The 25,965-nt window shown below is 54.1% G+C and overlaps 7 protein-coding genes across 7 annotated transcripts; 2 read left to right on the plus strand and 5 right to left on the minus strand.

Moving 5' to 3' along the window:
* The first annotated feature begins 1,336 nt into the window (after positions 1 to 1,336).
* On the plus strand, positions 1,337 to 4,703 carry gap1 (RasGAP protein). Its single transcript, XM_062948124.1, has 4 exons — positions 1,337 to 1,930; positions 1,983 to 2,116; positions 2,176 to 2,424; positions 2,475 to 4,703. Exons 1-4 carry the CDS (start codon positions 1,729 to 1,731, stop codon positions 4,227 to 4,229), a joined length of 2,340 nt encoding a protein of 779 aa, XP_062799530.1. The 5' UTR covers positions 1,337 to 1,728; the 3' UTR covers positions 4,230 to 4,703.
* Positions 4,704 to 5,495: 792 nt separating this feature from the next.
* On the minus strand, positions 5,496 to 8,173 carry QC764_508690 (uncharacterized protein; the record flags this gene model as incomplete). Its single annotated transcript, XM_062948125.1, is given in 4 exon segments — positions 5,496 to 5,703; positions 5,720 to 6,277; positions 6,358 to 6,756; positions 6,806 to 8,173. The coding sequence occupies 4 exon segments, from the start codon at positions 7,522 to 7,524 to the stop codon at positions 5,496 to 5,498; spliced, it is 1,884 nt and encodes a 627-aa protein (XP_062799531.1). The 5' UTR covers positions 7,525 to 8,173.
* A 1,307-nt stretch (positions 8,174 to 9,480) lies between these two features.
* On the minus strand, positions 9,481 to 11,517 carry HPC2 (HIR complex subunit; the record flags this gene model as incomplete). The annotated part of the gene is made up of 1 exon (XM_062948126.1): positions 9,481 to 11,517. One exon carries the CDS (start codon positions 11,515 to 11,517, stop codon positions 9,481 to 9,483), a length of 2,037 nt encoding a protein of 678 aa, XP_062799532.1.
* Positions 11,518 to 13,453: 1,936 nt separating this feature from the next.
* QC764_508710 (uncharacterized protein) lies at positions 13,454 to 14,752 on the plus strand (the record flags this gene model as incomplete). Its single annotated transcript, XM_062948127.1, has 1 exon — positions 13,454 to 14,752. One exon carries the CDS (start codon positions 13,454 to 13,456, stop codon positions 14,750 to 14,752), a length of 1,299 nt encoding a protein of 432 aa, XP_062799533.1.
* Positions 14,753 to 15,500: 748 nt separating this feature from the next.
* Positions 15,501 to 17,354, minus strand: QC764_508730 (uncharacterized protein; the record flags this gene model as incomplete). Its single annotated transcript, XM_062948128.1, has 1 exon — positions 15,501 to 17,354. The coding sequence occupies one exon, from the start codon at positions 17,352 to 17,354 to the stop codon at positions 15,501 to 15,503; it is 1,854 nt and encodes a 617-aa protein (XP_062799534.1).
* A 1,416-nt stretch (positions 17,355 to 18,770) lies between these two features.
* Positions 18,771 to 21,043, minus strand: QC764_508740 (uncharacterized protein). Its single transcript, XM_062948129.1, has 5 exons — positions 20,439 to 21,043; positions 20,349 to 20,375; positions 20,159 to 20,181; positions 19,574 to 19,970; positions 18,771 to 19,510 (listed from the first exon to the last, which is right to left on the minus strand). Exons 1-5 carry the CDS (start codon positions 20,520 to 20,522, stop codon positions 19,328 to 19,330), a joined length of 714 nt encoding a protein of 237 aa, XP_062799535.1. The 5' UTR covers positions 20,523 to 21,043; the 3' UTR covers positions 18,771 to 19,327.
* Positions 21,044 to 23,169: 2,126 nt separating this feature from the next.
* On the minus strand, positions 23,170 to 24,987 carry QC764_508750 (uncharacterized protein; the record flags this gene model as incomplete). The annotated part of the gene is made up of 1 exon (XM_062948130.1): positions 23,170 to 24,987. One exon carries the CDS (start codon positions 24,985 to 24,987, stop codon positions 23,170 to 23,172), a length of 1,818 nt encoding a protein of 605 aa, XP_062799536.1.
* Between the last annotated feature and the right edge of the window lie 978 nt (positions 24,988 to 25,965).

The raw sequence follows: 25,965 nt of genomic DNA on the forward strand, positions 1-25,965 counted from the left end.
GCTATGAAGGTGACGAGAAAAAAATGGCCATCACCGCCTTTTGTAAGGCAACGTGGAGGAGGGGCACCACGAGAGAGGGGCACGGTTGTGTTGAACAGGGCAGGGCCAAGAACACCATGGCAGGTCACCAGCCAATCGTGTGGTCCCGGGCCCTGGTGCCTCTCGGCATTGCGACAACAAGATTCGCTGACCCCCCTGGGGCCCGAAACACCACCACCACCACTTACAAGTCATTCCCATGGTTGGCCTCCTCTGGCCGCGAGGATCATGTTCCCTCTTTGTCCGTTATCCATCCATGTCTTCCTTCCACTAGTCTTGGGCGGGGATGAGGGGTGTTGAAGAGATATCGATATCATAGCTCATAGCTACACTACAGAGAAATGCGGCCTTTTCCCTGCGGTTCCAAGGGGCCCCGGTTTGATGCTACCATGCTTGCGCAACCATCATCCGAACCCTTTTCCTCTTCTACATATCTGATATATCACAGCCTGGAGAAGTGGAGGAGGGCCCGGGACAGCAGCCAAAACCGTTGGAGGAGCAAGGCGCGCACGGACACGATAAACCCATATCTGCTCAGTTATAATTTCCAAAAGAGAGCAGTTGCATTCCCACTGCCACTGCCCCCTTTTCCATCACTTGATCCTCTGTCCAGGTTTTTTATTTTGTTTTTCACATTTGATTTTTTATTTTCTGCTCAATTCTTGCGCACCGCACTCGGCGGCCGGCAATTCACTGGTCCAGCTGCCCGCCCCCACCCCCCCGTGATCCCCAATCTGGAAGTGCCCACACCCCTCCCCAGTTGCCCCGTCCTATCAACAGGGGAGTTCGGTCGACGCTGTGGAATCAGCAAGGCCCCCCTCCAAACACCAACCGGAGGTTTAGTTTTGCACAGGGGACTCCACTGGTGCCCCCGACGCGTTTCCGCATTCAACCCCCAAGTTTCCTCTCTCTCCATCCCCAGTTCCAGTTCCAGTGCCAGTGCCAGTGCCAGTGCCAGTTCCAATTCCAGTTCCAGTTCCAGTTCCATCTCCTCGTTCGCTTCGCCTCGTCTCGCCGCCAACATCCATCCATCATCGGCCATCCATTCATCCATCCATCATCGCATCCAACTGCCAGCGGCACGACACACACACACACACACACACACACACACACACACACACACACACCCGAACTCTCGCGCACACAAAGCCACCCAAAAACAGGCACCGGGCTACCACCCATCTATCCAATTTCCCTTTCATTGAACAAGTTGGTCAGGGTCTTTCAACAGCAACTCCTCCGTAGCGCGCATCTCTTTTTCGCTGCCACCCGCCCCACCGCCCCCGACCGACCCCCCGTTTTCCAGGTCTCTCTCCCTCCCTCTCTGACCACGAGCGAACACGAGCGACGGATTGAAACTGGCGATTGGAAAAACACACACATCCGGCCCCCCTTTGGTCTTTCTGTATACAACTCTCACCGTCTCCCTACTCCGTATATTCGTTTCAAACTCATACCGACCGCCACACTGTCCCCTGTTATCATCTCCAGTGCACGGTCACTTCGCCGACTGCCGGAATCCCAAAACACAGCGACAGCCCAGCACCCGCCCGCAGCGCTATCCTCGTCGGCCTTTTTCCCAGCGCGCGAGGGTCCCATTCCCTACTGCTACATCATCACCTTCCAACACTCAAATAATCAACTCGGCGCTCCTCTTCAATTGTCCTCGGCGCGGTTGCGCCAACAATGTCTGTCATGTTACAGACACCTTCCAGAGCTTCCACCGCCTCCTCCTCCTCCTTCCAGCCCATATCCCGCCAGAACACAATGTCCTCCTACGACGGCTCGCGGTCCGCCCGCCAGTCCAAGCGGTACTCCATGTCCGCCCTGTACATGTCCATGTCAGCAAACGAGTCGGACCTCGTGATTGAAGATGACCTTGCCAAAGGTTTGTGGTTCGTTGATTGAAGAGTGGGCGGGGTGCTGACCTTTTCCAATAGCGCAAAAGACATTGCGAGACCTGAAGGCCAAGATCTCGTCGCAGTCAAAGAAGAACTTTGTGCTCGAAAAAGATGTTCGGTACCTCGACTCGCGCATCGCCCTGCTGATTCAGAATCGCATGGCGTTGGAGGAGGTATGTTCGCTCTGCTTCGAGGCAACATTGGTTGCAATCACTGACAAGATCAACCACAGCAAAACGAAGTCGCTAGCCACCTCGAAGATGCCGCCGAAATGCAGGAGGGAGTCTTCCCCAACGACGACAAGACCCAGAGATACGGAAACCTGCTGTTCCTCCTGCAGTCCGAACCCAGACACATTGCGCACCTCTGTCGACTCGTCTCCATGTCCGAGATCGACTCTCTGCTGCAGACAGTCATGTTCACCATCTACGGAAACCAGTACGAAAGTCGCGAAGAGCACCTGCTGCTAACCATGTTTCAGGTATGTCTTAGCCCGAAAGAGCAAGCCGAACCATGCTAATAGCCAGAAAGTCTGTCCTCACGTATCAGTTCGACAACACGCCCGAGTACTCGTCGCTCTTGCGCGCCAACACCCCTGTTTCACGAATGATGACGACTTACACCAGAAGAGGTCCCGGCCAGAGCTTTCTCAAGGCAGTGCTTGCTGACAGGATCAATGGCCTGATTGAGTTGAAGGACTTGGATTTGGAAATTAACCCGCTCAAGGTTTACGAACGCATGATTGAACAGATTGAAGAAGACACGGGCAGTCTTCCGGCTTCGCTGCCAAAGGGCATCACGGCCGAACAGGCCGCCGAGAACCCTCAGGTTCAAGCCATCATCGAGCCGCGCCTGACCATGCTGACCGAGATCGCCAACGGATTCTTGACCACCATCATCGACGGCCTCGAGGAAGCGCCCTACGGAATCCGCTGGATCTGCAAGCAGATTCGCAGCTTGACCAAGAGAAAATACCCAGACGCCAACGACCAGGTCATTTGCACCTTGATTGGTGGCTTCTTCTTTTTGCGCTTCATCAACCCCGCCATCGTCACGCCCAAGTCGTACATGCTGATCGACGGCACCCCGGCCGACCGCCCCAGGAGGACGCTCACCTACATCGCCAAGATGCTGCAAAACCTGGCCAACAAGCCATCGTACGCAAAAGAACCCTACATGGCCAAGTTGCAGCCGTTTGTTCTGCAAAACAAGGACCGGATCAACAAGTTTATGCTGGACCTGTGCGAAGTGCAAGATTTCTACGAGAGCCTCGAGATGGATAATTATGTCGCCTTGTCCAAGAAAGACCTGGAGCTGTCGATTACCCTGAACGAGATCTACGCCATGCACTCGCTGATTGACAAGCACAAGGGGGAGATTTGCAAGGACGCGAATTCTCACTTGTCCATCATCGTGAATGAGCTGGGCCCCGCGCCGCCGCAGGTGCCGAGGAAGGAGAACAGGGTGATCAACCTGCCGCTGTTCAGCAGGTGGGAGACGGCGATTGATGATCTGACGGCCGCGTTGGACATCACTCAAGAGGAGGTGTTTTTCATGGAGGCCAAGTCGATCTTTGTGCAGATTTTGAGGACGATCCCGGCCGGATCCTCGGTGGCTAAGAGGCCGTTGAGGCTGGAGAGGATTGCGGATGCGGCAGCAACAAGCAAGAACGATGCGGTCATGGTGCGTAAGGGCATCAGGGCAATGGAGCTGTTGAGTCAGCTGCAGGAGCTGAAGGTGGTGGACAAGAGCGACGGGTTCATGCTGTTGCGCGATGAAGTCGAACAGGAGCTGCAGCATCTGGGGAGCCTGAAGGAGGGTGTTGATCTCGAAACCAAGAAGCTGGAGGAGGTGTACAAGACGATTAGGGATCACAACTCGTACCTCGTCGGCCAGCTCGAAACATACAAGAACTACCTGCACAACGTCAGGAGTCAGAGCGAAGGCACGCGACGAAAACAGCAGAAGCAGCAGGTTCTCGGACCCTACAAGTTCACACACCAACAGCTCGAAAAGGAGGGTGTCATCCAGAAGAGCAACGTTCCGGACAATAGGAGGGCGAACATCTACTTTAACTTTACGAGCCCGCTGCCAGGAACCTTTGTCATCTCGCTTCACTACAAGGGGCGGAATAGAGGTCTGCTGGAGCTTGATTTGAAGCTGGATGACTTGCTGGAGATGCAAAAGGATAACCAGGACGATTTGGATCTCGAGTATGTCCAGTTTAATGTGCCAAAGGTGCTGGCCTTGTTGAACAAGAGGTTTGCGAGGAAGAAGGGGTGGTAGTTGAGTAGGGGGGGGGGAAAGGCGTTTTTTTTTTTTTTTTTTTGAGGTTGACCGTTGATACCACTGTCGCTCTGTTTTCTTTTCCCTTTTTTTTTTTTTTTTTTTTTTTTTTCGTTGCGTTTTGGTTTTGGTTTTCTGGTGACGATTGCTTCAGCTGCACATTTGGTCTTTTTTTGCTTTTCCACTCTCGCGCGGTTCTTAGCCTGCGCCCACGGCGATGTCTTTGTTTTTCTTTCCTTGTCTTCTGCTTTTAACGATGTGATACCTTAGCCATGGGACCTACTTGCGTATTATACAGTCTTTGTGGTCAGCTGGCTGATATCTAATCTAATTTATGGAGGGGTGGTTCAGATTGGGGGTTGTTGGGGGTGGTGATGGTGGTGGGTAATGAGGACGATACACACTTGAGGGCTGAATGATATAAAACACACACACACACACACACACACACACACACACACACACAAACACACAAACACACATAAACACACAACACACAACACACAACACCAACGATTGAATTGATTGCATGGAATCATATCGGGGCTGGGGAAGGGGGGGGGAATGCATACGCGAGGATTGGGGACGGAGGCGGGGAAGGGGGGAAGGGATGAAGGATGATGATACCTTTTTTTTGTTTTGGTTTATTTTGTTACTTGCTCTAGGAGGGGGGATTGGAGTTGCCGTGTGAGATGGAGGCGTGGGAGAAGCTGCAACTTAGGTTTGGTACGATAGTTTTTTCTTGTCTTGTGTTTACTCTTGTAAGGGAGGAGGAGGTGATAAAGTTGCGGCTGGCTGGTCCGGAAGTTGAAGTTGGATTGTTGTACACGGCAAAAATGGAATGATTGAAGTTGGGGGTTGGACAGGTTCGAATTATGTGTTGTTATTAGGCCATATTTTTTGTTTATTCTTCTTTTGTTTGTGCTTTTTGATGTTTTATGAAAGGGATTCGCTTTGTTGTTGTTGTTGTTGTTGTTGTTGTTGAGTTGATGAATACTTTTGGTTTGCGTGTGCGGTTGGCTGTGTGATGATTTTGGGGAGAGGTGAGTGTGTGATGGGTGAAGAGATGGTGGTGATGGAGGTGAGATACCCCAGCAATTTTTGAATGGATAGCCTTTGACGGCAGAGAGTTCAATATGAGGATGTGTTTCCTGTTCATGAATACTTCTCTTCCTTGCCCAGATATCCAAGTACGTCTTTGCGATTATATACACAGGCATAAATCCCCCTCCTACGTGCATTACCTCCTACCCTTTTCTTATACCCCTAAACCCCCATCTCCCTTCCCCGTCCTTTCCCCTCCTCCACTTCTGTCTTTTCCCCCTCCCCCTCCTCCCCTTCAACATCCCTCCCACCCTTCGCCGCCCTCCGCGCCGCCCTCTTCCGCCTCCTCTCGGCCGTTTTCTCCTCTCTATCCCTCTCCTCCCTCATCAGCCTGATCACCCTCGACTTCCCCCTAATCCTCTCCCCCCCACTTATAAAACAAGAACGGAATCGGCACCAGCATCACCTCCAACCCCCCCAGAAACGTCCCCGCCCACTGCGGACTCATGGCTTTGTACATCGCCGGCCCCGCCAGCGGCAGCGCAGCCCCAAACACTGACCTCATCACCGCGTTCCCTGCCAGCGCGGAAGCGGCGTATATCCCGTACGCTCCCGCGAGGTAGTTGCTCCCGTAGATGAACGAAAGCGTGTTACCCATGCCGAAGGGGACAGAGCCGAACAGGAGGGAGATGGAAGGGTGGATTGAGGCTGGGAGACTGGTCCAGCTGAAGACGAGCTGGCCGATGGGGGTGAGGACAGCACCGACGCACATGATCAACGCTGTGGCTTCTGGTGCCGGGCGGGACGGGTTGAGGGGGTCGCGTTTAGGGGAGGAGTTTATCATTTTCCGCCACAAGGGTTCCAGGAAGATGGAGAGGAGGGTGCCGAGGCCGATGCCGAGGAAGGAGAGGCCGGTGAGGGAGGGTGACCAGCCGCGGTGCTGGGTGAAGATGATGGGGTAGGCGATGAAGCAGAGGTAGAGGATGCCGTAGATCACGGATATCCTAGGGGCCATTGTTAGCCGGGGATGTTCCCGAGACAAACAGGAAGGGGGACAGGCAGGCACCAGATATTAAAACACCACAGAATCGGCTCCGTCACCGCGAGCACAAACGGCCGGGACAGATTCAGCTTCAACAACCCCCATGTTGAAACAGACCGCTGGTCGTATTTACACCACCAGTTCTCATCCCCCGTCTCCTTCCTCCTCCGCGCGGCTTTCTGCTTTATCAGCGTGGGCAGGTAGGATTCCCGGACGAAAAAGGTGAGGACAAAAGCGATGCCGGAGAGGATGATGGCCAACCAGTTTCCCCACCGCCAGCCGAGGTAGTCGTTGACGAAGCCGCCGATCAGGGGGCCGGTGACCGGACCGTTGAGGGGGGCGATGGACCATAGTGACATGCAGAGGGCGAGGTACTTGTCTGAGGAGATGTCGACTACTGTTCCGGGAGAGTTGGAGATCATGGCTGAGCCGAAGAGCGCGCTGGGGGATTTAGCATGCTGACACAAGGAGAGGGGGGGAAGGGTCATACCCGAAGAAACGGACTATCACCATCTCTGACAACGAGTCGGCTAATCCGCAGGGGATGATGAGAACAATAAACGCGGCGAGGCAGACGAGGTAGACTGGTCTGCGGCCGTAGAGCTCCGACATGGGGGCTACGATCACCGAGCCGGCTGCTAGGCCTAGGAGGTAGGTTGTCAGGCCCAGGGTGGCGATGGGTTTGGAGGTGATGTCGAATTCGTCCATTATTTTTGGGAGGGTGGCTGTGTAGGAGGTTGAGTAGAGCACTACAACCCAGGTGGAGTAGGAGACCGTGATGATGGTGTAGGTCCTGTACCAAAAGGGCCAGTTCATGGGGTGCTCGGGGTCGTCCGTGGAGATGGTGACTTCGTAGTCTGGGGGGCGGGAGGCGGCAGAGGTGATGGAGGTGCGGCCGGTGCGGGTGTGGGTGAGGTGGTTGTTGTTGTTGTTGTTGTCGGCATCTTGTTGGTAGATGGCGTCGGTTTGGGGGATGGATGTGGTTCGGCCGAGGGCGTGTTCGAGGGGGGATAGGGGGTCGCCGTTGGAGGAATCTGAAGAGGTGGTGGTGAGGTGAGAGTGACGGGAGGAGGGCCGCGAGGTGTGAGAGCGAGACTCCTTTTCTGGGTGGAATGGGGGGCTGTCCAATGTCGTGTTGTTGGATGAGCCGCCGGTAAGTGTGTGGGATGTCCCGCGGGCAGCGCTCTGGTCAAGCGAGTCGGCTGTCATGATGAAGGTCTACCACGACGGCCAGGAAATGCTTGAGAATGTCGAGGACTGGTCCTAAGATGTGAACATGTTCATACGAATGGTCGGCGGATACACAACAGCCTTGATTCCTGTTTATTTTCCTTCGGCAGCATGCCTTGGTTGGGGAACACAGCGGGATTGGGATTGGCGGATGAGTTAAACAGAGGTGGTTGAGTGAGGATTACAATTCGTATGTATGTATTTAGTAGCACACTCGGATGTGAGCTTTATTATCCACTCTCTTCTCTCTTCCAGGCCACTCACATGCAAGTTATCCCCGTCCGCATTTCCGTCCTGTCTTTTTTCCTTCCTTTTTTTCCTTCTCTGGGCGACGGGTGGTGGGCGCGGACTTAAGAGAGCTAACCACTGCTAAAGTAGCGCGGTATCGGCAGGCTCCATCATCACTCCCCCCCTGTTTGATTTCCAATCGGGAAGAAATTCGATTGCGATATCGTTCGCAAGCCACCCTGGGTTAGGGAAACCCGGGGAAGTGGAAAGTCCTTGCGGAGCCAAACATTGATGTTGGGCATTGTTCAGATTCACCCAACACCACATTGCCTACAACAGGAGATATCGAGACAAGTGCCGGTCTGGTCGTCTTCCGACAAGTAACATGGCCATATCCCGCCCCCTGACCGACTGGATACCTCCTCCAAGCAGGGTGGCAGGGCCGGTGACAGAAGCACGACAGCAGGGCGCACCGTGCTACCCCAGCTTCGCGGGGCCCCACACCATCCCTGCGTTGCCTCGGTAGCTGACAGGGCAGCGGAAGTTCGGGACTCTTCTGGGGCCGCTGCCAAGAGAAGCGTCTGAAACTGGGATGGCCTCATCTGATCTTTGTTGTTAGCTTCGTCCGAATTCGAGACCATCCAAAACTCTTCGTCTACCACAGAGCTCACTGTCTGAATCTATCCAACAACGGCCACCACCACCTCAACGGCCACGGCGCCAGCCTCACGCACCACAACGGCCGCTACTAATTCTAATCATCAGTGAAAACGCGTCAAATCGCACACGGGTCTTCCAGAATATAAACTGCTGTCCTCCTCCTCTGTTTTGGTCGATACAGTACATCTCATTCTTTGAGTAGTCTAGCGAGGAGCAACACCTACCACTCCCTGAACAACACATCCAAGGTGGGTGAACAGTACCTAATCTTTAGATGTTGACGTCCGTGAAATCGAGGGAACGAGGGCGTAGGTGAGGAGCCGGCGTTAGACAGCCCAATCTGGACTTCAATACTGGACAGGTTTCAACTGGCTACTGAAAAAAAGATGAACTATCGTGATCGGGGACCGCAATCTCCACGGAATTGCTGTTCATCTTCCATCAAGCTGGAGTGTAAAGAAGTGGCGGCAAAGATGGCAAAGATGACGTGAAACTGGATTAAAACCGCTGTGTTGATGCATCCAAATAAGCTAATAGACCCCATTCCTCCGACCAGTCGAGCATGCATGTGTATCCCCTGGCTTCCTCCTGCCGTCAGCCCATCCAGCAATGTCATACATTATCCATTCATCACCCATCCCCCTCCAACAGCGTCTATCCGAACCTTCCTCGCTCCAAGAATTTGTGTAAAGAAGCCCTTAAAGAAGCCCAAGCTGGGCGAACGAACCTCAGCAACGGGTATGGCGCTGAATCGAGTCTCGCCGAACGTAACCGACGGAACACCCCTCTCGCCAGCACCACCAGAGACCAAAAGGAAAAGTAAACGTATTTGCGTGTTGCGAAGTGCTGTTGTTCATTCCAACCATAAAAACACCCCCTCCAAAACAAACGCCCAGGTCGCCGCCCACATCCCACCGATGAACAATACATACACCCTTGCGATTAATGTAAAATAAACAGATAAACTCCCCACACCCCAGCGCTGGCAAACTCGGCGTCAGGTGATGATGACTTTGACAGTTGAAAAGAAGAAAAATGTCGCCCATATTACAAAGTGACACCTGTTCCAGCCGCCGGAGGCGTAAGTGTCAACAGATTAAGTGCACCAGCGGGAGACGTGTTCGCAGCTGGACCCGGTGTCGTCGCACCGGCTTTGCTCGCCATCTGCGCCAGCGCCTCCCTCTCCGCCTTCTCCCTATCCCGCTGTTCCTTCTCGAGCTTCGTGATTCTTGGCTTCCTCACGGTGCCGCCTCTCGAACCGGGCCCGCCACCTCGGCCCCGTCCGCTCTCGCCACCGCCACGAGCACCACCCCTGGATCCTCTTCCACGTCCACCACGACCGCGTCTCGGGGGTCCCTCGGGCACAACAGGCTTCTCCACCTCGGGGATCAGAGGTCCGCTGTAGACGAAGAATCCATCCCTGCTCGCAGCTGCCTGCTCTTCCCAGAGCATCTCAGAGTCATCCACAAAGTCATCATCCTTGTCGTACTCGTCCTCCTTGAAATTCCGCTTCTTCCTCGCCGGCTTGGCAGGAGCAGCTTCGGGGCCGCTGGCCGGATTTCCGTTGCCCATGCCGCCCATTTCCACATTGCTGTTGTCGGCCTCGCTCAGGTCTTCCTCCATTTCGTCCCCAGTGTCACGGCCGCTGCCATTCTTCTCCTTCTCCAAAGCGGCCGTGGCAGCTGCGATGAGAGCCTTGCGCTCCCGCGAGGCAGCCAATCTGGGGTGCAAAGCGTCCCATCCGTAGCGTTCCTCGGCCATGCGCATGAAGTTGACATACTTGTTATTCTCACCTTGCTTGAGCGGGATGTGAAGCGCGATGCTGGGCGGCTCGACCTCCTCGCCGGGCTTGGCCCTCCCGAAATCCAAGATGGAGCGCTCGCTGGCTGGAAGGGGCGGCAGCGAGTCCTTCTCCTTGACTCCGTTGATTTTTGGCGAGCTGCTGGTGCTGCTGCGCGCCTTCTTGTTGGCCTTTGTTTCTTGCTGGACAACAGCCGCGATCTTCTTGCTCTGGACAGGCGCGGGCGGGGCAGCAACCGCGGCAAGCGAGGAGCCGCTCGGAATCGACGACATGCTGGTAAATGAATTCATTTTGGGTTCTGGCTTGCTAACGGATGCAGGCGCCGGAGGTGGCGGCGGGGGACGTCTGGCTTCGGCCAATGTGGGCTTGGGCATGGTAGCGGGGGTGGCCAGGACGGGGTTGGCCGGAGAAGCAGGGACTGATGATGGCTCCTGGAAACGCGGCTGCGAAGTAGTTGTTGTAAACGATTGCGTCGGTCTGGGTGAGATGATGGAGGTCGGAGGATCGACTAGGCTGGCAATAGATGGCGATGCGCTGGCCCTGTTGGGAGCCTGGGCAGGCGCGCGAGGGGAGCCAAGCGGACCTCCGGTGCCATAGGGGTCGCGAGATACCATGCTTTCCCTAATGGGGTCATAGTTGCCTCGGATGGGATCAAACATCTGCCTGGCAGGCGCCGTCGGCTGGGGCTGTGGAGGTGGCTCGTCGCTGTTGAGGAGATTCTGCATTTGCATCGAGGTCATGCTCTCTCTCTTGGGCGGCGTCTGGACGAAGCCGGCGCCACCGTCCAACGACATGCGCATCGAGGTGAGTTCTGTGATCTTGGGCTGACGAGCTGCTGCTGCTGCTGGGGGACCAGAGGCAGCCCGCGCATCCATCTCCGAGTTTGTCTCATTGCTCTCGGTAAGAGCGGCTTTGCGTTTCCTCTGGACAGGCGGGGCATTGGGGTCCTTGGGCTTCCTCGGCCGACGCTGCTTGGGTGGCTCGACAGTCCCATCAGGTGCGACCTTCGGCTTGACTGTGCTACCAGGCTTCCGGCCCGGCTTTTTCCTAGGAACGCCGGCGGCGGTCAGTTGTGTGCCGGGCGGGTACTCGGAGGCTTGCTGTTGCTGGACCTGTTGCTGCATAATGCCGAATCTGGCAGCTGACCCGGGGTCGACAATGATCTCGTCCATTTCAATGTTGGCTCTGGTGGCGTTGATGATCCGAGTGGGCGATCCAGGCTCGGAAATGGCAGAAGGCGGTGATGACAACAGGGAGGGTGATGAGCTGTGATACTGCTGCATCGCGGTGTTTTGATCCTCCTCCACTGGGCGTGCCCCCTACAAGCTGCACAAAAACCCCCTTTGTGTGTGTGGTCAGTTGGGTTTAAAGATGAAGTAGCTCAAAGGCGTATGCGTATGGTGGTGTATCGGTATCGGTATCGGTATAAAGATGGACAAGTTCAAGGTAACGTATAACTAAATATAAAAACCAGCTGGTGATTGGCCCCTTTTTTTGCTTTGCACCGGTTTGGGATGCGGAGGCGTTGGTTGGTCCAAGCGTCTCCTCCGTTGGTTGTTGTGTCGCGGGTGGAGTTTGCTGCGTCTGAATGCCTTCACCCGCCAAGGGCGCTGCAAAAGAGACAGCGGTCGGCGACAAAATGGGCGGTGTCCGGGCTGTTTGGGGGGATGCAGCGGTCAAAAGCGTATGGATCAATTCGGAAAATACGCGGGAATCGAAATACGATAGTTGCGCGATGCAGGCACACCAGGCGTCAATGAAACTGATGGGAGTCGATTCTTTTGTGGTGGTTGTTGACTGCAAAAAGTGTGGAAAAAGAGAGTGAGAAAAGGAGGAAATTTTGGGGTGCTGGGCGGCGAGGAGCAGGACGGGGATGGGCTCTGTTTTGGAACTTTTTTTTTATTACTTTGCAGCTGGCGAGGGAAAACCGGGGCTTGACCACCAAAGGGACATTTGTTCTGGAAAAAAACGAATTAAACACCATTAACAAGAACACTCAGACCAGGTTGCCAGTCCAGCCAGTGATGGAGCCAAGCGAACGGCCAAAAGAGGGAAACGCAGTCATCAGATACATCAGACGGTTTGCCGATATCAGATTAGGTGATGGGATTGCCTCTCTGGCAGCTGGCCACCGCCTGACCAACCACTCATAGAGGGAGTAGGGTGACCGGAGGGGGAAATGCCTTGGTTGCTCTGGCTGGGAAATGGAAGACGATAAAATAATATCAATGCTCTCTGTCGTCACAAGGCCTGGCTGTTAGAGGTCCCCCACCGGTGGGAAGTGACTTTAAAGTGTGACAGGGGAGAGGGGGGGTTCGTCGCAGAGCCGAGAGCGCGGAAGAGGCTCGCGCGGGGCGGCTTGGGTCCTGCGGTATCCTGCAGTGCCCTGCACACGGTACGGTAGGTACGAGGGTACTTCTGGATCTTGTACCCCGCCCCCGTTTCGCATTCGGGGTGGGACGATGCGTGACATTCTCCGCAGTGTCCGACCCACAATTGAGGGACAAAATAAACGTGCCGGGACAGGCACAGGGCATCCCTGATCGATGCACAAGCCACATCCAATTCCACACCGTCTCAATTCTCCGATCTATTACAACAAGCCGGTCGCTGTCTGTATACAAGTCAGAAGATGCTTGGGACGCAGTGAGAGAATGGAGAAGAGATTATATTCCAGATATACACCTAGTTAGACGTGGTAGACTTCTGCAGCGATATATCCGTCCCTGTGCCTTCCGATCCCGAGACATGGCGTGTCTTGTATTCGTGCACTAACGATGCAATTTTCCGCTGCTTCACGTGCTGTGGCGCCGGTCTGCTACAGCCAACCGCTCCACTCTGTGCGAGTCTCTTCTCTCAGTTTCTCAGAAAAATAGCCAAAAGTATCGTTTTCTACACCTGCGAAACACTGGCCTGCATCTGAACGAGTGTTTCGAATGCCGTGCACAGACCAGGCCCGGTGCATTCGGCCTTAGATCGACGCTAGCAGTGACGGGTAATTAGATAAGCAGCCACCCCTGTCCAGCTTCCAAAAGCTTCGTTAAAGTGGGGGGCCAATAACGATAACGGATAACGGATAACTTGCTGGTGACGGAACCTTTTCTATCAACACAAAGTAACTTCTTCACCAACGCTCGCCCATTCGACCATCACCACACACACACACACACACACACACACACACACACACACACACAAAAAAAAAAAACCCCCGACAAAATGGAGGGATTCGGACTAGAGGTACGAGACGTTCTCGAACACACACCCGACGAGGTCAAGCCCCCGAGCTTCCCGACTCCCGCCAACCAGTCCACGACCGGATTCCCAGCGCCCAAGAAACGAGTTTCTGCCTTCAAGAAGCAGCGCCAGAACAACAACACGAGCATGCTCCCGACTCCTCCAGCCCAATATGGCCCAGAGCGGCCACCAGCACCAAAGCCTGAGGTGTCAGAAAAGCAGAGAATCGCCGAGGAAAATGACGCCCTTTTGAACTCGTTGCCGCCCGATCAGATCATGGAAGAACAGCGCGACCTTTTCAAGAACCTTGATCCAAAGCTCATCCAAATGCTGCTCCGGCGCGCAAACCTCGACGATTCCGGTCCCGCGAAATTCGATCCGTCCCCAGAACCCTCTTCGAGCGCGAAAACAACCCCCGTAACAACCACGACCAAACCCCCCAAAGTCACCGTCGAGGACGTCTCAGAAAACATACCACCACCACCATCCAAGAAAGATCCCACAAAACCCAAGAAAACAGTCACCTTTGACGAAGACGCCGCTCCCCCAGCTCCCCCAGCCAACCTCATCCCCGTCAAAAAGATCACCACCACCGACCCAAACCTCGTCATAACCCCCTCCAACGCCCCCGACGAAGCCCACACATTCCACACCCACTACCCCCAGCCCCCCACTGTCCCCGACCTCGACCCCGAAGACCCGGACTTTCTCGAGAAAATGCACTCCAAATTCTTCCCCAACCTCCCCGCCGACCCCTCCAAGCTCGCCTGGATGGCCCCCATCCCAACCCCGGGATCCGCCGCCGACAAAGAATCCCCTTACTACCCAGGCCAGGACTCACTCCCCGTCTCTGCGCTGCGCTTTGACTTTCGCGGTTTACTCATCCCACCGAGATTATCCCGGCAAATCCCTGTAACGAAGGGTCTTCACCACCATGGTGAGGCGCCCGAGGCGGCGGGGTATACTATTCCCGAGTTGGCGAGATATGCGAGATCGGAGGTCCCAGCGCAGAGGTGTATTGCTTATCAGACGCTGGGCAGGATGCTGTACAGGTTGGGAAGGGGTGATTGGGGGAAGGGTGAGGGTGGGAGGGTAGGGGAGGAGGACGATTTGGCGTTTGGGTTGTGGAGGTGTTTCAAGGAGAATCGGGTGGTGGAGAGTATTGAAGAGGAGGTGCAGGGGGAGGAGGGGAGGGGGCACAGGAGTTGTTATGCTTATGCGACGGAGGCGTTGTGGCTGTTTGAGAAGGGGGGTTGGAGAGAGAGGTGGAGGGGGATGTGAATGGGGTGAAGAGCAGAGGCTGATCATTGGGCCAAAAAAGAATAGCATCAACAAGCGAAAACGGTATGTCAAACGAGGTTACGGAGCTGCATATGAAGACAATCGAGCGCTGGACTGTGAAAAATGACATGTGACTTGTTGAACATGCGAAAAGATGGAGAAAAGCATGGCCTAGTAGCTATGCCCGGCAGCTGACATACTTTGGGTGTGAACTCTGCCTCGAGTTCAACTGTCCAGTTTCTTGTCTTCCGGTCCCAGCAAAACGGGTGGTATTCAACTAAATATATCCGGACCACCCATTCAGTAAGAGCACCAACCGTGGTGATCACGACATTGTTAGGTGGAGGGAGAGAGAGTGTGTGTGTGTCTGTGTGTGTGTGTGTGGTAATTACGAATTGAAAGGCGAAAAGCAGTAGTAAGAAAAGGGATGACGATGATGATGACAAGATTCAGAACCGTCACATGGGAGTGATTTATAGGTAGCTTCCTGTCAATAAGCACGCGCGCGGTGTCTTCACCACCAAACAACCACACTTGTTCCCATCCAGCATCAAATACACCGAGAACCACATCCACATCCAAATCATCATCATCATCATCATCATATACAAGACAAATCCCCAAAACAAAATTACCACATTGTATCATACAAGTTCCCTTCCCTTTAACCCAACCCCCTATCATCAAAGGATCTTTCAGTCATTAATTCCCATTTCTTTTCAATCCCCTACATCATACTCCCAGCCCATCACTTCGACCCCCCATTAGCCAACCCAGCCCTCAACTCATCCACCTCCCTCTGCAACCTCGTTAAATCAGCCAATATATCCACCCCGTCACCACCACCACCCCCAGGTGTGGACACCACCACCTCATCCGTCGTGTCCGGTGTTACCGCCGTCGCCACTGCCATAGCACTATTCCTAACACTACCACCACCACCCCTATGCTTCGGCACCGGCGGCGCCGGCTTGCTATTCCCACTACTCCTCCTCACCACCCCCTCCCCCGCTGCCCCGACAGGTTTCTTAGCCCTCACACTCGCCCCCCTAGCCGGAGGCGGCGGCGGCGGCGTCAACTTCTCCTTTGCCGTCCCTCCCACCGGTGGAGGGCTGGCAATAGCTTCCACCACCGATCCCGCCAGCGTCGGTGTGACCACACTGTTATTATTGGGCGTACTACTCCCAGACAGTGTCGGGGGCGGAGATACAGCCTCACCACTGGGCGACGCCACCACCCTCTGCGATGGTCTCCTCGGGGGCGGCGGTGCCGGCGCGTGGATGTTGGCTCGTAAGGAAGAAGACCGGGAACGGGTCGATTCCATTGATGATCGACGAGTACTGCTAAACAATTCCTCCTCTGGTGAAAAAGGCCTAGGCTCGGACCTGCCATGATGTGGTTGTCGTCTCGGTGGGGGGGCAGGTTTTCTTGACGGTGGTGGTGTCGGCAGACTAGAGGTTGGGGAGGGGGAGCGTAAAGCGTGGATGATGTGAAGACCTGGGTCGGGCATGGCAGGCTCGGGAATCTTCCCCGCTGCTTCGTGGTCGAATATATTGCCATCTTCTGACACCGAGGGCTGTGAAGGGAGGGGTTTGTTAACGTCTGACGGGGTTGGGGGCCGCTGTCGAGATGGTGACGTGACAGGTTTAGGGCTTGCTAGTGATGATGAAGACGAGGTTTTGCCGCCTAGGGAGCTGCTGCTCTCCTGGCGGGTCGGGTCTGGTCGGATGAGTTTTCCATGGCGGGAGCTCGGGGGAGGGGGTTTCTTTCTCAGGATGGTCGGTGCAGGTTGGAGGGTGGCGGCGGGAGGGTTGGGGAGTAACCTCTGCTGCTCATCTCCAACCGTCTGGCCTGGTATTTCCCGTGATAGACGTGGCGTGTCCTGCAACTGTATCGTTATCTCCGTCCCAGCTCTTTCCTCCGCCCTCCCGAGATCAGCACTCGACCGTGCCGGTGTTAATCCCCCGGTCTGTCCAGTCAACAACAGCCTCCTGAACGCATCCACATCCAGCCCTCCCCTCGACCCTCCTGCCCCCACCTCAGTTTCCCCCCTCTCCTCCAACCCTGGTTGTCCCATCTGGAAAGATATCCTCGGCACCCCTCCCTCCCGCCGCCTATCCCCCTCTTGCACCGCCAACTCCTCAACCGAGCTCTTATTCGACCCCCCACCCACCCCAAAAGGATCTACCTCCACCACCTCCTCCTCCTCCTCCCCCTCCTCCTCTTCCTCCTCACTACTCTCACTACCACTATCACTCTCCTCATCCGGCTCCCCAATCGGCGGGAACCTCTCCCCAAACCCATCGCTCTCCTCCGGACTACTCGGCGGCGGGCTCTGCACCCTCACCTTCTTGACAACCTTTTGCTTCAGAAAACTCGTCGTCGGCGGCGGCTGAGCCGGTCTCGGTACACCCTGCAATGTTTCCCAGAATTGATCACCGCCGCCGCCCCCAATCGTCAAACTCGAGGTATTATCATCCCCCTGTATCGTCGGCGGTGGTGGTGGAGGAGGGGTCGTCGACTGCAGATCTGGGACGTCGGTAGTGGCAACGGGCTTGCGACGAAACGGGTTATTGGAATTGAACGATGGCTGGGCGGCCATTGTGTCTTTGACCTGTAGCAGAAAGGTAGGTCAAGAATATAAAAATATAAACAAGCTATAGATTTGAGAGGCGCGCGGCTGGCGCAACAGCTGCAATCACGCAACAAGATAATAGGTCGGTTGAACAGCCCAGGCGTGTGCCTTGGTAGTGAGGTTTGGTAAAAAAGAGCCACTTAGGTAAGGTACGGTGGTGGTGGTGGCATCGCTGATGGGTGCCTGATTAGAACCGAACCGGCCGCCGCTGACTTCCAATAAACTTGGACAGTGACGCGGGTTGTCGGATGCGGGTCGGGATTAGCGGGGTGTAGGTTTGTTGACGTTGGCTGCTTGTCCGTCTCCGATGCACGTTTCCACAACAGCTTGGGTGATGAAAAATGTAGATAGCTATCTAGGTGGTAGGTAGTGTGTCAAAGGATTAGACAGCAAACGGAAGCTCCCTCCCCAGAGCTGAGCTGTGCTGTGCTTCCTGGGCCACGCCAACAGTCGATCAGGCACAGCAACAGCACCTGAACCAGATGACGGCAGAATCCCTTTCCAGAACACACACAACCACGTTTCGATAAGGAACCTTCCGATAAGACTGGCAGTGTACCCCGCTAGCTAGCTCCGAACGGCAAGACCCACTTGAGAACATGCAGGACATGCTTGTCTGGGCACGGACCAGCATGAATCGGCATGTAAGTGCCACAACTGGTGAAGCCTCAGATTTCTCGTTGGCCCACTTTGATTGACACCTGTGCCGTGGTTGGGTATACATATGAGACAGACACATGTGTATTTTGATAGATGTATCCGGGCCGCTGAAGAATACATCCTGATCGCAATCATCAATCCCAATTTTATCGCGAGATTTCTGTCAAGATGAATGAGTTAGCTGGCTGATCACATTCCCCCATCTCAAGCGGTGAACAAAACCTCCCCCCGCAACAACGCCCCCAATAATCCCGCACTTTCTTCTTGCTCTTACCTTTCCAAATCTAGATTTACCATCTCAGCAAGTTCCAAATGGTAGTCAACCCTCCAACTCAAAACACATCCCCAAAAAACAACCAAAAAAAAAACAAGGAGTGGCCGATGAGGAACCGCACCCCTGACCCCGACCCCTGGGCGGCAGAAAAATGAGAATGGGGTCAAACCGAAAATGTAAACAACCCCCGGTCGACGCGCCACCTACGCGTCGAGGAGCCCCTCCCCCCACTTGTTGGACCCCTTCTTTCTCTCCTCTCTGTATCCCTCCAGATCAAAACCGCCATTCACTCATTCACTCAAAACTAACGTGAGACCTCTCCAAAGATGTTGTCAGAAAACAATTCAATTGGCATGTATAATTACAACTCATCAGGCCCCAAAAACCCCCCAGCCGAGATTTTAAGCCCATCTACCCACCCTACCTCCAACAAAAATCCTCTAACGCCTCCCTGCCCCCAAAGTCTACCCTCTTTTGCGCGCGCGCTTCCCGGTTCCAAAGTCCTTTTCCGAATCATATGTGTTTGTAGTGATGTCGCGGTACGAATGATGGTTGGGTATCGATAGCAGAGAAAAACCAAATGCATCTTGAATGATTCCAACAAAGGCTGCTCGCAAGTGATGATGATCGTCGTCCGACCCCTTCCTGTCTTCATGGTTGAAAATGTTTGTTGTATATGCAAGCTGTGGGAAGAAGGGGGGGAGAGGGGGGTATAGTAGAGCCAATAACCTTCGTCAACAAAAAGCATGTTTTTCCCACACGTTCTTCCCCCGTAATAAAAAAAAAATGTGATACAGGCCCTCCGAAAACAATAAAAACCCGCGCGCGCGCAAAAATGGTGCCTAGAAAAAGCGGCCGCTTATCCCAATGATAACCCCCAAGATGATAGCCCCAGTGATAATCCTGAACGCCAAACTTAATAAAATAAAATAAAAAAAAGCAGAGCCGTCACATCAAACAAGTATAAGAAAAAACCATCATGACAAGAAAGACTCACCCTCGGCTTCTACGCCGAGGCAGCTTCCGCCTTGTCAGCCTTCTTTGGTGTCTTCTCCTTCTTGGGGGCAGCGGCCTTCTTGGGAGCAGCCTTTTTGGGCGCGGCCTTGGCGGCGGGGGCAGCCTTGGTGACGCGACCGGACTTGGTCTTGGTCAGGACAGCAGGCTTCTCCTCAGCAGGGGCTTGGGCAGCCTGGATAGATAATGTCAGCGGATATTCAGGAAAAGTCACGTGGGTGTGTCATAGGATGCTCACCTTCTTGGGGGCAGCCTTCTTCTCCTTCTTCTCCTTGGGCGCGGCAGCCTTCTTGGGGGCAGCGGCCTTCTTCTCCTTTTTCTCCTTGGGAGCGGTCTCCTTCTTCTCCTTCTTCTCCTTGGGAGCGGCAGCCTTCTTGGTGGCAGCCTTCTTCTCCTTGGGAGCAGCCTCCTTCTTCTCCTTGGGCGCGGCGGCCTTCTTAGGGGCAGCAGGCTTCTTTTCCTTGGGAGCGGCAGTCTTCTTGGCGAGCTTGGTGCCGCCGGAGGGGCCCTTGGGCTGCTCGAAGATGCCCTTGTCGACACCAGACTTCAAGGCCTTGTTGAAGAGGGAGTCGAACATGTTGTCAGAGGCATTGATGGTGTTGTTGCTCTTGACATACTTCTTGAGGGATTGACGGCTGGCGGCTGAGTCAGTCCGAGGCGTTCATGTGATGTGTGAATGAGATAATTGTGAGGTGAGAGTGGGCGGGTGAGCCAAGGAGGCTGTGGTGGGCGGTCGCATTTGCGACACGCGCATCGTTGTGGATGTTCTCGCTACGCGAGATGGGTGGATGGGAGAAGAAAAAAAATGCAGAAATTTTCTTACCTGGAGCCATTGCGATCCTTGAGCTGCAGTTCAAGAAAAAGCAGCGTCAGTAAATGTGATCATGAATGCAAAGTGGGCAAAATCCGAGCGTAGTGAGACGTGGGATCAAAGACATCATGAGCTTCCTTCATCCTCATCTCACTTGCGACCGGACGCGTCGGCATGAACCAACAGGGGCAGTGAAAATTACCTGAATGATGGCATCCGTGATCATGTCCTGAATAAAAGTTAGATACGACTGATCAATCAAGAACATGTCTAATGTATAGACTCTTCATACCTGGTAGGAGGGGTGGGCGGGGGCGGCCTTTGCCTTGGGGGCAGCGGCGCCCTCAGTCTTGGTCTCGGTCTTCTTGGGAGGCATGGTGATGGTTTGAAGTGGTGTTTGTTTTGTTTGGTGTAGATGACAATACAGATGCTAGATGCTGTTCGAAGCGGAAATGGACGAGTCGGACAGAGAGGGTGAAGAACGGCTTGCAAGTTCGGGGTGGACGAGAGAAACCAGGGACAGGAGGGTGGGCGGGCTGTCGCGCTCGGGGGGATGATCGGGTGTTTATATATGGAAGCGGGGGTCTCGCCCACCCCCGAGTGATTGTGCTGATTGTGCCCTGGAGCTGCCCAAATTCCCGGGGCAAAAGCTCGCAGCTTTGGTGCAAGGTATGGCCCGTGCCCCCCACTAGAAGCATGCCTAGAGCTCCCAGGCATATGGCAGACACGCCCGTTCCCAGCATCCATGTCACCCTGTCTTGCTCCGAAAAAGCCCAGATCATGTGGGGACCTTACACTCTGTGAGGTGGCATCATATGGCTGCATCACCGAAGTGCATGAGGCGTGAGGTGTGAGTGAGAGACGGAAGCGAGTAAGTGAGTGCAGCCCAACGTGCGTGGCTACCTAGGTCCCTTGGTGAGGTGATGCCATCTCTGTTTTACGCACACCCTTTCGTCACTCAACCCCAACCCGACGGCATGGCCTGGATGGATGGATGCCCAATCATTGTCTTACTCAACCATTCACTGCTGAAGAACTTCTACTTCTTGTGGATGATGGGGGCAAGGGACGAGGCACAAGGTGCATGGCGGGGAAGGCCAGTCATACAGTTTTCTATCTACTACTACGTACACTACCCAACAACCATGAGCATGGGAGGGGTGGTTGTCACCCATCATTCACCACGGGGTCATCCGAACGGGGAAGCCTTCTCGATCTGCCGCTAAGCTGAACTGGAACCCTGGACTGTTCGTCATCGTCATCGTCAAGATCACATAAGGAACCCTGGATCATGTCAGTGCTAAAAAGGGAAAAAAAAAAAAAACAGGTGACATGCCGCTGCCAGGCAGGCGGGGTGAAGGGGGGAGGGAGAAGAAAAAAAGGATGCAGAATGCCAGATGGATCATGGAAGGGAGGGAGAGAGAGGGGGCAGCAGGCGTGCCGGGATTCTTGGGGTCCTCCTTCGATCACTTGCCGCTCCCCGTTATTTTGGCGCTTTCCCTCTTTGGGCGGGCATTTAAATCGGAAACAAACAAAAAACTCGCAGCGTGCCTATTTTCTGATTGGCCCGTTCAACGACACCGGATCCACCTTGTACCTCGAGTTGTCAATCATGCGCACCCCGCCTGTCGAAAGAGCATCTCTGATCTCGAGCTCGCCCCGACTCCCCCTTCCCTCGGTTTGATTCGAGTTCCCACGCTTCTTCCCTTTTCTCGACCCGGGTCCGCAGCACATGGTTGGAATCACCCGACTCTGCTCTTCTTTGTGTGCTTTTTATTTCATTTTTTGCGCCCGGGGACCGCGGGGCATTGTTCCAAATACCGATGACCATTTCCGAGACGAGAGTTGGCATTCAAGCATCTGTTTTCGGACGCGATTTGGCTTCACGCGCCTTGGTCGGTCCAACCCATCGCCCTCTGGCGCATTCAACATAGCACCTCACCAACCCCTGCTTTGTCGTAGAAGAATACATCAGTTCGATCGGGCAATTGATGCCGTTTCTTCCATGTGTTTATTTTTCGCATTGCACCGTTGTTGCCTGAGATATCTGTACTTGAAGCGAAAGTCACTCCTGATGGTGGGGCGGCTCGCGAGCTGCTCGTGAAGCTTTGGTTGAAGCTATCCGCATCTCAACCCTTCCACACTTTTGCCTCTTCCCACAGCCCACCACATTGCTTTTCGCTCTTCAAACATTGATAGATCATTCCGAGTGGCTCTTGTTTTTGTTTTTGTCACTTTTTTGGTTTGCTGCTGGTCAATTGAGGCCAATTCAGGCACCATTTCCAACGCCAGCAAGGTGATGTCGTGTCGATCTGCACGTTTGGCCAGCACATTCACCCTTCGATTGGTCCACCACAACAGCTTTCTTTTCCTCGATATGAAACGGTGATTATCTTTTCTGCGTGCCAGGTTCACTCCTGCACAAGTGTTCTCGAGGGAAGTCGTTTTTTCAGCATTGCTGTGTGTCACTTTGATGCTGCCGCGTCACGCGGTCAACATGGGTTTGGCATCAGGCGAGCCGCCCGGTTTCTTGATGTTCCTGGATTTATGTCAGCCACACATGTGCATGGACAGCAGATGATGGTGTTGACGAATGGTATGCGATAAATGGTGAAGAGATATCATTTTGAGCGAGTACTGTGATGATTCAGGAGGCTGGTGTTCACGTTCCTGTTCAGAGCGACTTCGATGGTTGGGCGTCATCTCACGAGTCGACCTGACCAACCGCCACGATTACGTCGACACTTATCCTGCCACCCACGTTTCGGTCGGGGTAACTGAGAAGAGTCATCATCAAGTGTGCAAATTTCAAAAGAAGTCAAAGGTGGACATTTGGTGTCTCGTGGATCTTGTCAACTGAAATATGCCCAACTAGTTGAAGTCTGATTAGTCGGTAGTCTAGTGACCACATCTGCAAACTAGGTTCAAACTAGAGATAGTCCATTCGTACAGCATAGAGATAGCTCAGAGCTTCAGACATTAGCCAATACATACCATCCATGTGATTTTCAACTTCTATGTCCTCAGGTGGTGTTCACAATAACCTGCGCCGGAAACACCACCACCTCCTCCTCCCCTTCTCCTCTCAAATCCCCCTTCTGCACCACCAAAGGAAACAAAACAACCCTCACCACAGTCCCCTCGAGATCCCCCTCCGTGTCCCCCCGACCACCCGGTTGCGTCATCAACGACGAGATAAAATTCACCGTCGCCGCCAGCTCCCCATCCTCATTGTACTCGGGCATCAACGGCGGCAACACCATAAACTCAGCCACCTGCGTCCTCATCTCAATCGACAGATCCACCGCCTCACTCACCACCCTCCTCAGCTGCACCCTCAGCTGCTCTTCCAAATTCCCCGGCGGCGGCAACACCTTCGACAGCGCCTCCAAAATCGCCTCTGCCACCGCAACGGCATCCCTATCCCTCTGTTTTCTGAACGATTCCCTCCTCGACCACAGCCCCAGCGTGGTAGCCCTCCAAGCACGAACCGTCGCCGTCGGCCCAACGTCCGTTAGCTGTTTTTCTAATGACTTGAGCTTGAACCTCTGCTCCCGGTCCATGCCGAAGAGGTAACGGGTGAAAATGAATTCCCAGATCATTGACATGGTGACAGAAGTAAACATGTCCCGGCGTTTCACCCTGTCACGGAGGTAGTTATCGGGGTCGGAGCCGTCGAGGACAGAGTTATCTAGCCTGTTGATGATTTTTTCATCGTTGATTTCCGAGGTGAGGCGACTGGCGCGCATGTCGGAGAATTTGGAGAAGCGGAGGACCCATTGGGTGACGGTCGTGAAGAGGTGCTGGCAGCGCTGGCCAAAGTATTCGGTGGTGTGGATTGTTCCGAGCTGGGTTGGTTGGGCTTTGAGGATATCTAGGCTTGTTGGCAAGCTTTGGGAGGTCGTGGGTTGGGTGGCAGCCTCTTCGGGAGTGTCGGTAGTAGGTTTGGGTGCAGGTTGAACAACCTCGGATGCCGTGGATGGCATCGGCGAGACTGCTGTAGGGTCACCCCTCCGGTCACCGGATGGCTCGGATGTAGACACGAGAAACGATCGTGATTGGGTTTTTGAGTCGAAGCTGATATTTTCCAGAGCCATGATCGATTGCGGACTTTTCGTGCTAGTCCTGTTGGTGACGACCTCCTTCGCCAAAGCCATCATTCGTCGGTAGGCTCTCGAGTTGACAACAGTGTTATCAAATTCGAACTCGACGCCCTCGGCCACAGTGTTCCCATCCCCACGGAAGATCGTGTCGGCAGTCCTCCGCGGATTCAGAACAGACTCGGCAATTTGAAGCTGAGGATTCGCCAACCGCAAGGACGCCGCCTTGGTCGCTTGCCTGTCTAGCAAACCTTTCCCGTTTCTGACACCCTCGAGAATCTCATCGGTAGTATTCATGTGCAACACTTGAACCAGAAACGCAATCGCGGACTGCTGTCCTTGCAATAGCGATAGGTACCCCTTCATCTCCCCCTCATTTCGCACAATCCGCGCTTTAGTCCACCACGTCCGCACAAGCGAGCGACGGGACTCCATCAGTGCGGTGGCATCGCAGAGTTTTTCGAGGGAGTCCTCGAAGCAGGTTAGTACGACTAGGCAACCGGTGAGGGTTGTGTCGAGGGTGTGGACGACCTCGGCCTGGCCGCGGACGGTGTGGTTTTGCAGGATGAGGGTCTGGAGCTGGGACAGGCCGGTCTTGATGGCGGCGCATTGGGAGGAGAGGGCGGTGATGGTGACTTGGGCGTTTTGGAATTTGGTGCGGAGGGTGTCGAGGGCGCGGGCTGCTTGGAGGCAGATGCCTGTGATGCCTGCAATCGAGGCTGTTATCGAGAGGGGGTCCATTGATGGTGCCTAGTCACCCACAATGGGCCGCGCCGGTTGATGCCGAAAAAATACGGCACGTTAATACCATCTCTCAAGACAAGTTTTGGAATCTGCGTGATCATCAGGAATCGTATCCAGCTGGGGGCGCATAAGGCATCTTTCGAGGCTATGCTGCAGGATTGATTCTTGGCGGCACATAACTGGTCGATGGACTTGTTCGGAAGAAGTGAGGAAATACCACTCGATAGCGATCTACACCTAGAGTTTGAACTTTGAATTCAACAGTGGCTTCAGCTGTCAATTCGGAATGATGGACACGACTGATCTTTTTGCTGAACCATTTTGAACAGCCGCTAAAATAAGTACCTTAGTCGAGCAACTAACGTAGACCATGAGTTGCTACCCGGTAGCATAACAGTGGCATATCACGAACTCTCTTCGAAACCAAATCGCAGTTCGCATGAGGATGTCACATCCTACATTATTCACACTCCCTCAGATTCAAACCCACAAGTGACACCAACATAATGTCATCAAATAATCAAACAACATGTCTCACGACAGTGAAACACAGAAGAGTAAGGAGCAACGTCACTGCAGCACAGTATATATATTAGGTCCTTTTTACTCCTTCCAACAGCAGCCCTGAAATCTTGACCAGGGCGCCACATTGTGGTCAGGACAAATGGTCAAGGTGGAGGAGCTGCTTATTACCCCCCGGCGGGAGCTTGCAACCGACAGCTCCCGAGTTCGATTCCGAAGTGAAACCCACGGGTTTTCATAGCCGGCCACCCTACAACTAAAGGTTGGTCGGTGAGCTTTTGCTTTTTCTGGGCCCAGTTAATAGATTATTTTGGCTTCCTTTTTGGGTTTTTTTTTTTTTTTTTTTTTTGGCCCAGTTGATACAGTATTTTGATTTTCTTCATCCTGGAGACAAGTAACTGGGTATCGATTTTTACTTCGAGACTTGAGCCGAAGGTCTTTGAAACCAGACAT

This window comes from Podospora pseudoanserina, chromosome 5, assembly GCF_035222485.1.
Source record: "Podospora pseudoanserina strain CBS 124.78 chromosome 5, whole genome shotgun sequence".
Lineage (NCBI taxonomy): Eukaryota > Fungi > Ascomycota > Sordariomycetes > Sordariales > Podosporaceae > Podospora > Podospora pseudoanserina.